The sequence below is a fragment of the Diadema antillarum genome, unplaced genomic scaffold, assembly GCF_040938485.1.
Source record: "Diadema antillarum isolate AM-2024a unplaced genomic scaffold, OU_Dant_1.0 seq00001126_RagTag, whole genome shotgun sequence".
NCBI classification, from domain to species: domain Eukaryota; kingdom Metazoa; phylum Echinodermata; class Echinoidea; order Diadematoida; family Diadematidae; genus Diadema; species Diadema antillarum.
In genome coordinates, this window is record NW_027271940.1 from 993867 (window position 1) to 1006962 (window position 13096).

The following is a 13096-nucleotide window of genomic DNA, read 5'->3' on the forward strand; positions in this document are numbered from 1 at the left end:
AAGCATTCTAGTCCTATCCACCAATACTGTAAAAGTGGATATTTTCGCGCGAGTAATTTTTCGCGCTCGGCTGGGTAAGAAGAGTTTGGCGTGTTTTTAATTCTGCAGAATCCAGACATCAACTACTGGAACATATGGCAAGCAAAAATATTCGTGTTTTTATTTTTGCGCCGTATTTATTACAGTCATCACCCTTTAGGTAATTAGGACCCAGATAAACCTTAATACTGTTTTAATGTGACAATATATTACTAAACAGCAACATTTCAGAGGCACATCAATGCCATGGCTAAAATGGGACAAGATATAGCACTGATATGGAACAAATTTTTCACCAAAAAAAAAACAACAACAACAACTTCACACAAAATGCATTTTATCAAAAGGAGAAAACTAAATTAGATATGAATTGAAATTATTCCATAGGTTTGGATAAATAACTAAATCCCTTTTAATCATTATAATAAGAATAAAAATTATCTTGGTAATAATGATAATACACTAATGATGATAACTAGTTTTATGCCCTGAGGTGTTCCATTTTTAAAAAATAAAAAAAAACGTTGATGAAATGTGTTGTAATTTACATTAATGATGCATATTAATTTGTAAAAAAAGTTCATGAGAACAAAATTTTGTGTTAAAAGTGATATAAAAACTTGTCTTGATGTAATGAATTCATGTACATCTGAAGTCGGTGCTTGTTAGTGATATTCTTGTGTGTGCAAGTTATGGTGCGCTGTGTCAAACTTTGTATCTTATTATGTACTATCATATAGACAACTGCCTAATATCTCTTAATCAAGTTAGTTGCCTAATCAAGACAAAGGTTTTTTCACCCAAGTCTATCTGATTATTAAAGAGGTGGCGACTAGCATGACATTCTATCAAACAAAACTCTTTAACAAATAAGAAGTGCATGGACTTATTGTGTCTGGGATTTCCTCACATTTCATCCAGAAAAATTGTATACAGAGAGATCACTGCCCTGTGTCCAGTTTATTTAAAACATTAGCCTACAAGAAGTAGGGGGGGGGGGAAGACAAATAGTTTTGTGAATGTTTCACATGATCAGATTGATGGACTAGTCTTCAATTCAAGACTAAACTTGGCACAAGGCTTAGGTACAGCCTAGTTAAATTGTCTCATCATTGCATGTAAGCTTCACATGTCATGTGCAGTCAATTGGAACAGATTCACGAATCATTTCTAATTGAAGGTATTGTATGATCAACAAACAGTGTTCCTGGCACAGCACAATGCAGAATCAGTTCTATACCACAGTGACACAGTAAAAAAAAAAATAAATAAATAAATAAAAGAAGAATAAAATAGCAATTTGCTAGATATGAATGATGACCTTGATTTAAGTAAATATAGCAGATATTGCAAATATTAAAAAAAAAAGAAAAAAGTTGCTCCACTCTCAAGTCATCTAGATTATACAGGTAGTACTTACAGGTGTTCAGGGGGTAAACATAATACCATATGTCCAAACTGCACAAACAGATCATGATGAACCTATAGTGTTCTTTCCTCTAGAGGGCTCACATCCTCATACTACTGTATGCCCCAAGAATTCATTCCTTTGTGGCAAGTTCAGCTTGTGTGGATGCTAAAAAGCCTCCAAAACCCATCCTGTAAGAAACTCATCTTGATCACAGGCCAATGCTAACGCCTTGCCCAACACATTATCTTTTTCATAAATAATAGGAGAACATGATTTCTCCATGTAATACTGTATACGCCAAATATTTCACAAGGTTTTTATTTTCGCAAATTTCGCAAAGTCAGGTGCTATTCGCGAAATTAAAGACACGCGAAAATAATGACTCTGATCCCGATGTGAATGTGACGTATGCGTGTACACTTCTCCATTCAGTACAGGACTCTACGATCGCGAATTTAACCACTCGCGAAATCGTCGGGAATTCCCAATTCGCAAAAATTTAGACTCGTGAAATATATGACGTATACAGTAATCCTTGCTCATTTGCTTACAATGAAGACTTTACTTCCTTGCCTACTTAATGAAGTCAATACTAGTGGGTGACATGGATCAGTTGCATACTTTGCTAATACCTAGCAGTGAATTGGACTATGAAAAGTAAGGCAGTAATCTTTGATACTGGAAAGAGTAATCATAGATTATATCCTTGATAATGAGTTAAACCACAAGATATCTATAGATTGACGATTGTCAAATTATTACACTGTACTATTTTGTGTTCAATGTTACATGTGACTTTCTTTTGCTGAATGAAGAGAAAAAAACAATTGCATAAATTTATACAAAAGCACTAAAATTGTACCTTAAAATGTGGCATTTTCAAAGTTGTATGTCATATCATTATTTTTTTTGTCTTCTTCTGAGGCATACATCGTAGCTTTGAGCATACATCATAGGAATTCATAAACATTCATTTAACAGAACATATGTGCCCATCAGACAACCCTCATCCCCCAACCCCCTCCCCCCCCCCAAAAACAACCAAAACACACACACACACACACACAAAAAAAACCAACAACAACCAAAAACAAACTAACAATTTATAATGTCTGGAATCTTTGCACAAGTAGCCCACATAACATTCTTGAAAAACCAACAGATGCAAAAGTAACATTATACCACCTACTGCAATGATAGAAAAGCAGCTAGAATACCCATGTGATATCATCAAATTTTGGTGTGCAATATGTTTTCAAACTCTGCACTGAGCCAACAACTAAATCTAACATGTAGTATTTTATAATTGTATTCATGTACAAATCATCCAATCAATGTGCTTACATATTTTGCTGTTCTTGGAATAAATTGTTGAGTCTGAAGTGTGGTATTAGATCTACAGCTTAGTGGTATATATCTGTGGAAAGTACTGACTGTGATTCAGACACACAGGGCACAGTTACCTGCAGTGGTATTTTTTTTTTAATGAGTGATTGTTGATTTTTGCACTGATCATAACATTGAAAAGACAAAAACCACCCACTATTGCTCCGCATGTGTATGTGTGTACATATGTGTGTGTCTTATTACTGAACTAGAAATGTCGCTATGGCGACTGTTATGCCTCCGCCATAATGCATGATTCTCAGAATAGGTCTAAATAGCACACATGGACAATGTGTGATTACATTTTCACAAAATTGGCAAAATGTTAAAATGACAAGTTTGTCACAAATGTGTTGAATGCTCACCTTCCTTGACCTATTTATGAGAGCATGTATTTGGGATTTACAGACTTTAACTTGACTTTGACCCATTCATATGTTTATGTATTGAGTAATTTTCAAGGTATGGAGAAAAGGTGTGATTTCTGTATTAAACAGTAAATTGTTACCATTTTCATCTGGCCTTTGACCCTAAAATTCATAAGATAATCACTGTAAGGCAGAAGATGCATAAATATGTAGTACGTTTCAATATAACTTTAGCCACTTCCGAGATATGGAGGAAAAAATCAGTTCAGCACTTTCACTTGATCTTAGACCTTTTGACCTTTGAGGCAAAAACAAAAGAAAAAAAAAACTTTCCAGAGAATCTCTATTAGGTTAAACATGCATACACCTAGTGTAGAAAAATAATAATCCTGCTGGCATTGCGTAAACATGAGGGAAATAGTAAAATTTTGAAGCGTTGCCCTTGACCTTTGACCCCTGACCTTTGACCCCATGATCCCTAAATCCTCTCGATAATCACTGCCAGTCAGTACATGCATATATACTATGTTCCATATGAAGATACCTTGAACAATTTCCAAGTTACGGAGAAAAAAGTGAAGTTTTGATATCTTTACTTGACCTTTTGACCTTTGACCTTTGACCTCATGACCCAAACTTTTACCAGAGAATCCCAATTGGGTAATGCATGTATACACTAAGTTTCAAGAAAATATCTTCAGGCATTGTATAGGTATGGTGGAAATAGTGAAATTTTATGTATTTGACCTTGACCTTTTGACCTTTGACCTTTGACCTCATAACCAAAACTTTCACCAGATAATCTTAATTGGGTAATACATGTATACACTAAGTTTCAAGAAAACATCTTCAGGCATTGCACAGATATGATGGAAATAGTGAAGTTTTATGTATTTGACCTTGACCTTTTGACCTTTGACCTTGAGCATGTGCACCCAAAAGTTGATAGGCACAACTTCACCCCCTAATACACATACATGCCAAATTTCATTAGGATACCTCAAAAGGTTTTGATAGTTACCTTGTCCACAAAATTCATTACGGACGGACAGAAGGACGGACGGACAGACTGACTGACAACCCGAAAACATAATGCCTCCGGCATTACTTCGTGGCGGAGGCATAAAAAATGGAAATTTTTGCATGAGTAATTTTTCACACTTGGCAAGTTAGGATATATTCCAGGTGTTTATATTTCCATGAAATCAAAACTTAAAACAGTACTCCATATAACAAGCATAAAAATAGCATTTCATAAATTCACAATGTGCAAAATGCATGAAAATTTCCATCTTAATAGTAACTACACAATGTGGGAACCATATTGGGTGTGTAAGGAATCATGATCAAAACTGTTGGGGGGGGGGAGGAGGGATAGGTCAGCAGAATATTGGCAATGCATTTCTTATTTGAAGCAACAACATAAAGTATCTGGGCAACAATATTGCATTTTAGGCAGAAATGACATTACGTAAAGCAGGGCTTAATACTTTTCTCTGGTGATCCATTCAGATCACTCAAATCTCTGGATTTGAAATTTTGGTGGCCCGAAATAAAAGGCTAACACACCTTATTTCGAATTTTAGCTGCCCAAACAGGCCACCAAGAGATAACCTTTGGGAAAATTTGGTGGCCTGCAATCAATGTCCAGTGGCCCTGGGCCTCCGGGCCACCACTAATGTCGAGCCCTACATAAAGATAATAAAAGTTCTTTAAGCCTCATTTATAGACAAGTTGTGCCCGTTGAAACTAACCTATTTCATTGAATTCACACACTCTTGACTCAGAACACAGATATACAATAACCTGAGAATGCAAGTAAATCTTTAGACTGCCATGCCAGGTAATCTGTTCTCCTTCTATGCTCAGCTGTAAACAGCTGTACGAGTACATGCAATGGAGACTACAGTAGACAGACTGAGAGGAAGAAAGGAATGACACTAGGACAGAGACTGCAAACCGGAAATTTTTACAAGCATGAAACTTTCACAAATTTTGCAAGGAGCCAAGATTCGCAAAAGTAAAATTCCCATTAAATTTTTCATGTATACAACACTTAAATCAATGCCAGTGGCCATTCACGAAAGTTTCATGCTGCAAAAAAAAGTCCGTCAGCTCCAATTCACGGAAGTTTCATGCTCTGAATATTTCGGGTTTTACAGTGTACAGAGTAATATGAAGGACAGAATCCAAATTACATGGGTCTTGTTTTGCACTATACTGTATGACATCTGAGCACTGTCATTCATGTTAACTTGTCTTCTAAATGCTTTATGAATATTTTCATTAGCACTCTAACTCGGGATGTTATGGTAGTACAATTATCAGTTTACAAACTGAAATGCAACTAGGGGCAATGCACATGCAACCTTTCCCTACTAATCAAACATAAAATTTACCATGAATTATGTCTCTGTAATTAAGTGTAATGAAGAATTAAAAACATTCACTACTGCTTGAAAATTATTGACTGGAATACACGGTAGACAATATATCATCCACAGCAGGTCAGAGACACCACAACTCATTACCAGGACTAGGACAAGCTGTTCTACAGCCAACTGGCTTACTCAAATTCAGAAATACTGAGCACTCAATGTACTGAAGTTCATATCTTGGGTACATAGACGGCGAATGATGTAGCGAGAGCTAATTTAATAACTTTTATTAAACTGTCTTTTTACCAGCTCTGCTCCCTACACAGGCTGCCTTTCCATTTTCTTTGAGTCTCTCCTTTTATTTTTTCTTTGATATGAATCCCCTGGGTCTAACTCCAAAGCGAGACAATCTGTATTTGTACCCTGCACTTTCTCATAATGAACCAAATGCATATTATTCATTTTTTTCCTATTAATATCATTATCATTGTTGTTATTATTAGTAGTACTACTTGTAGTAGTACCATCCAAGGGAGAAATTGACGTTTCACTTACGGGCAAATTTCCACTTCAAGGTATTTATCTTCTTCACCCAAGAAAAAGGCTTCCACAACTGTACAATAATGGTGAGAAAAGAAACCAAATATACAATATCAAAGCTTTCAAGCAACATTACAAAATGAATAGCCTTCAACAAAAGCAAGTTGTGCCAAATCTATGGTTATTTGCAGTAAATGCCAATAGCTGAACTCAGATATAGGAAGAGTGTATCGAGAACAATTTTCATTTCTCCTTACAGAGCTTTGGTAATTGAAGAGCTACTTTCTGATATCAAGTTGTACTCACAGAGTAGTAAAGAAATCCAGGGAATTTTCGCATGAAAATTTGTGATTGGAGTTGGTAGATCAAGTGAGTTGATTTATTGTTGAGTCGACATGGTAAATATTACATTTAGACGGCATTCAAAGTATTATTTATGACAGGTTGCACATGAAGAAATTACAAATGATACAGCATTACATAAGAAGAACATCAGAACTGGTATGCATGTGCATACAGGTTTCCTTGTGAACATGAGCACAAAAAAGAAAGACAAAATAGATAAAAACCAGAGAGGGAGGGGAAAGAATGAATGAATTGGGTGAAGAAGAAAGAATACAGACGATAAAAAGAGAATGCTAGATGGTAAATATAGCAGCAATCAATTTGAGATACATTGATTTGAAAGGAAGAACAAACCTTCATAGTCCCACAGTCCAGGCTGTGAGCTGCCAGAGGATACAGGTGGAGGAGGGTCATCATAGAATGGTGCAACCACTTCTATTATGATGCCACCATCCTCATCCTCATTCTTCGCTATGGAGAGCTGGACTGGAGAATGGTTCACCAGTCTTCCATCCCACTGTGTCTTGATTTCAAAGTCAAGCTTGTGAGTCATACTCATTGACCTGCGGAGGAAATTGATATTACCAGCTGATTCTTATTTGCCCATTTCATGGAAATGTATGACAAACACTGCTATAGTTGGTCTGCCAAAACATTCTACCGGAATAAAATGATTGCAGCACTCTTGACACATTCTGAACATATTTAATTTGCTTCAAGATATCATTAAATGAGTTGTTGCATATTGGATTGTGACGTAACGCGCCTGTTTTATATCACTGGTGACTAAACTGGGCTTTTCTAAAATTTCTAATACCGCATTTTATGGTCACAATGAATTATGTGGTTTTGATATCAAACTGCATTTCATGGGTTCTATCACTGATTTGTAATCACAATGAATTATGTGGTTATGGTATCAAAGTGCATTTCACAGGTTCTATCTTGATATGTAACATATCAAAGATAGAACTCATGAAATGCAGTTTGATATCAAAACCACATACTAGTAATTCATTGTGACCACAAAATGCAGTATTAAAAATTTTTAAAGCTCAGTCAAGTGACTATGAATCCCTGAAGTATTGATTGGGAAAAAATGCTTTCTGAGATTTTCAGATATGACATCAGTTCTTCCATGTCACCTGGAACATATCAGGCTCAACAGATTATTAATGAATTTATTCATACTTTTCTGAAAATAAAGCACTGCATTAACAGAGTTAACAAGAATATGATATTCTGCAGAACTCGGATGACATCAGTTTTCGTTGGAAGTATATGTCCAATGTCCAATAATACGATTTTGAGCCAATTAGCAAGCAATTTCTTTGAAACACATTTTAAAGATAAATAGGTGGCAAGTTTGCAATCGAATCATTTGTCAGGAAGTCCTGGAAATAACTCACCAGTGATTGTAAAAAAAAAAAAATCCCTAGAATGCAATGAAAAATGATTGCGGAAGCCATCTTTTGGAGCTAACACAGTCTTGTGTATACTAGGTTTAGGTTTAGAGTCAGAGTTTTAGAGTTAAGGTTTACGGGCTTAGAGTTTGATGTGTACTAAGGCTTAGGCCAACTATACTTCGCCAAAAATTTTGGGCTTTTTAGTAGATTACTTATCGAATGGGTGAGCGACAATGTCAAAGATTGAAGCTGATATTGATGCTTTCCCTCAGTAGCTCGGCCTCGGTTTGGTCATCTGGTTCAGATTTTGCTGAGTCATGTGTTTAAATATATTTCACTCTATAAAGCAAGCTGCCCATAATTCGACCATAGCACTGTCCAAAATTTGACCTCCGACTACATGTAAAACATATGCTCTTGCGTGTAGTTGAATTTTGTAGTTCGAATTTTGGAGGTCAAACATTGTTTGGTGCTTTTTTACCATCACAAAATTTGAAGAAAATTGGGGGATTGATCATAAACATGAAATGTGAACATGTGGATATGAAACTGAATTAGTGCCAATCCTTCTCTAATGCAATGGCCAACAATTGGTACAACAACGGTAGTGTGTTCTTTTCAAGTTTTAGCTTTAATTCCACAGAATACTGCCATGGCCATGGATTAGGACCCTACTGGAATTGTCTAGACTAGAGAAAAGAAGGAACCAAACTAAAAAGGTGTTGTGTATGTGTCATCTGATCTAGAACTAGTCTAGTTATAACAAATGTTTGCATTTAATTCTGTAGGGTCTAGACATGTAACTAGATACTAGATCTAAGTCTACTGTATATAGATCTGCATCTGATTAGATCTAACGTTTAATACACATCTTCCTAACGTTACCACGGACCACGGTAACTCGTTTCCGCTCGCTACGCTATACGCATCGTCGCGATCGCAAGTGATATGATGGCGAATAACATATATTTGTACATTTGGGACTAAGTACTTATAACCTGTTGCATTCGTATCGTACAAACCAGCAGACGACAAACAACAGAGAGAAAGAGAGAGAGTAAACGGACAAAGGTCACTTTGTCAGCATGAATCTTAGTGTAATACGATATTTTTCAGAATAAGCTTCATCCACAAATAACATACTGATCATGATCACGCTTACAAGTTGAGATTTTCTAATATGCAAGATCTTGGTCCCCTTGTCCTTCGCCTTCGGCTCTATCTCAGCTCGCTCCGCGCCGCGCACCCACTTAACAGCCACTTGTACAAGATCGGAAGTAAAACTTACAGTGAACGAATACAACACGTGGATAGCAAGTTGTTGTTGTTGTTGTTTAGGTCATTGTTGTTGTTGTTATTTTAAATAATGGCCGTTGCCGCCCAGACTCATTTCAAGGCTATACCTTGCATTTCCGCACAAACCAAGGTGAAATCCGAATCATGAATGTTTCGCCTATAGAATGCCTACAAATTAGGTGTAAGTGAAAAATTCAAACAGTTTATCAGAATGCGTCGGTAGAAACTAAAAAACAGAAACAAACAAACACCAAAAAACAACAACAACAACAACAAAACAACAAACAAACAAGCACACACCCGTCGACTGACCGGATCCAAACTACGACTACCGGTAGACCTCTCTACCAAAGAGTATAGCTCGAAGCTCTCTATACTCTTTGCTCTCTACTATTTCCCACCTGCCTTATCACGAACATCAGTAGCAGTCGATTCACGTCATAAAAAAAAAAAAAATACATTATGCCCTATAGGGCCTAGGTAAAATTCAAAACTTACGTGGTGGTACACAACAGGTTTCATTGACATAAAGATAACTAGTGCATCAACAATAAAAACCTATTTGATCTGCATGAGCTGATATTATGATATCCATGACAACGGGCAGGGCCCAACCACCGGGGGGGGGGGGGGGGTGTTACCACTTTGCCCCCCCCCCCCCCCCCCCCACCACCACCACTTTTTATACCCCGGAAGTGGCACTAGAGATAGATTGAAACCAGACCCTGTTTCATAAAGCTGTTCGTAAAGTTACGAACAACTTACGAGCGACTGGTGATCAGTTCTGATGTGCTATACTTATCAGAATTTCCATAATCCAGCACAAGAACTGATCACTAGTCGCTCGTAAGTCGTTCGTAACTTTACGAACAGCTTTATGAAACATCCCCGAGCGCGGTAATGCCTTCGTTTTTGCGCTGAAGACCTTTTTTTTTTTCGCTTGTCAGCTGAAGAAACCCGGAAGTGGCACTCTATAAGTTGCGCTTAAGGCCTTTTTTGTGTTTTGTGTTTGTTTGTTTGTTTGTTTGTTTGTTGTTGTTGTTGTGTGTGTGTGTGTGTTTTGTTTTGTTTTGCTTTAGTTTTTTTGCTTGTTAATGATGAAACCCGGAAGTGCCCCCCCCCCCCCCAATTTTGAAAACGTGGCGCCGGCGGTGTTCATTGTACTTATTTGCTTCTATGGTAATGACGGAAACTGCAAATTTTTTTAGCTTACTCATTTCATTCTAATTTCAAAAGGGCAACTCAGGACCTATTAAAAGATAGTCTATATAGAAGAGTAGAATGTGAAAGCACAAAAGTGAAAATTTTATCAACATTGGTTAAGAATTAGAGAAGTTATTTTTTTGTGAATTTCACCTAATTTTTGCCAAGCAGTTCTCATCAGTTGAAATGAATATGCAAATTGGTAATCTGATGTCGTCATCATCTGACAATTTTCCACTGAGCTGATCGTGTGTGACAAAAAAAAAAACAACAACAAGCAATGACATTTAAAAAAATCCGCTACAAAAGTGTATAGAACATATCATGTTATTCCTGGCTGAACAACTTTAAGATAATGAGCATTCAGATATACAGGATTTGAGACTGAAGTTTAACTGCGTTAAAAGAAAAGAAATTGTAGGAAACATATACAAACTAATCAACTAGGCCTATACGTGCAAGGTGTATAATGTAATGACGTCAACTCACTCATTTGCATATTCATATTGACATTTCAAGAATTAATTACTGTGAAACTTGGAGGAACTTTAATTCAAAACTTCTAGTAATTTTATGTGTGATTTCGAGCAAATTTTCTTGTGCTTATCACATTCTACTTTTCCACTAATATTTGGTCCGGAATAGGCATCTGTTCATTCCTATACAATCAGCATTATAATATAACATATAAATACATCAGTGATCAAAAATGGAAATTATGAAAATACATATATTGACCGCAATTATTACAATTTTGTACTTTTTTAAAATTCATAAGAAAGAACAGAACTTGCAAAATAAATACATGAAATGTAAGATGTCTCATGATCTCAAAATGGCCGACGTAAAAGGAGTGAGGGTAAAAAGAGACAAGAAGATTTAATGTGTAGAGGCCTTCACAAAGCGAGCCACTTGTAAAGTGACATCCCACGCACATTGTGGAGCTTGGTCAAACAAAATAATTATTGAATACTTTACTGGAGAAGAAAAACATTGATATGCTCTATTTCTGAACACACAGAGAATTAATTACGTTTCCAAAACGTCTGTTGGTGCGGGCGAGTTTTGTTTGTATTCTTGAATGTATGCAATTATCGTTTTCAACGATTTCCCACTATTTCTGCTTATGGCGCTTCTTCATTTTTTGAGATTACAGGGGAATTCCATTCTTTGAGCAGAATTAAACAAGAAGGAGAAAGTTTCATGGAATCTCATGATATATACATTAGAAAGTTTAGAGGATTTCTAGACTCACATATTTTCACAAGATGGTGACACATTAGTGATCTCGGTAATAGAAAATTAGATGGATAATGATGACCGCCACATTGATTTTGTTCTTGATAGGCTATTTACATGCAGATGTACAAGTCATGGAATGTATTTGACTTTTACTGCACCACACTTTTGAAGTGTGAAGTGGCTGCCTTGCTAGTTTTCTCTTGCATTTTTTTTTGCTTGTTTGCCTTTGAAATTGATTAACAAAATAACAAATAATGTGAGAATTCAAACTGTCACACGACAATATTGTTGTAGTTGGAAACACTAATTTTTGAGAATGTACTTGTACCGCTTCTTGTGAATGTTTAACTTAATGTTTAGCATGAATGTGCTCCTGTTAATACATGATTGCAAAATCATTGTTTATGTCAGTGGTTGATATGGGGCATTCGTGTAATATCAGATGTCACAATTTAATTCTGTTGATCTTTATATATTTGTTCTTCCTCGATCTCCCTCCCCCTCCCTCTCTCTCAAACACTCCAAACGGATCGCATGCACCTGTCATATTCACTTCACGTAATGTTTTACATTGCATGCTGTAACTCCATGGTTAAATCAATCAAGAGGCATTCATATCTGTTGAACTTCAAAACGCAATTAATTTAATTGGTGTTGTACTGATCAGAGTTCATTGAAGTATGGCAATATTTTCGCACAACCCACGCTTGGATTCGCATTCTGCACTTGCGCATTCATTAGTCCTAATGTGAAGGTAGCGCGACCACGCCCCTCCCCTTTGCGTGCGCCAGAAACAACTAACGTTGAATAAAAGTTTTATACTGTTCTTTCTTTGTATTGTCGATGTTGAAGCGAACGTGTGACAGCATCACTGAGGCATGAAATTTGTGAGTTGCTTGTTATAAAATTGGCTTTCATAATATAACTGAACAGAAAGAGAACTGGGCTCATTTTTCTGCGCTCCATACAGACTTACGCTGCGTGTGTCTCTCTATACCTGACAAAAAAAAAAAAAAGGAAAGAGAGAAAGAAAGAGAGGGCGATTTGGAAAAAAAAAAAGTAGAGAAAATAGATAAACACGCCCAACCCTGCGAGCGCCTCCAGGGCAGACAAAGAGGTAAACAATTGATACCGTCTGTCAATGGCGTAAGAATGATTACTATGCAAGTGCGACACGCTGAAGCCATTGAAGTAATGGGACGCCCGCTTGGCTTTGCACTAAGGTACACTACGGATGCCTGATGCAGATGCCGATATTATAACTCCGTGGACACATCAGGATTTTTGTCTATCATTTTAGATGAATATGACTGAGAATGCTTCTTTATGTGACTTGTGTATTGTCGCGCCATGAATTTTAGTGGCACAGCTCGACTAACAACATTTTTGATTTGGCGTCCTGTCAACCACGTCGCCAGTCAACGTATTTGTTTAGCATAGCTACCTGTTCTGAACGCGAAGAGCGATGCGTTGAGCGAGAGA

General features: G+C 36.7%; 1 protein-coding gene across 1 annotated transcript in view; it reads right to left on the reverse strand.

The window, feature by feature from the left end:
* The window catches only part of LOC139744000 (UPF0462 protein C4orf33 homolog), a 41897-nt gene extending 32791 nt beyond the window's left edge, over positions 1–9106 (reverse strand). The window contains exons 1-3 of the mRNA XM_071654468.1: positions 9036–9106; positions 6822–7030; positions 6138–6195 (exon numbers count right to left, since the gene is read on the reverse strand). Of these exons, the coding sequence (XP_071510569.1) occupies positions 6138–6195; positions 6822–7026 (263 nt within the window). The 5' untranslated portion in view covers positions 7027–7030; positions 9036–9106. The remainder of the gene's footprint in view (positions 1–6137; positions 6196–6821; positions 7031–9035) is intronic.
* Between the last annotated feature and the right edge of the window lie 3990 nt (positions 9107–13096).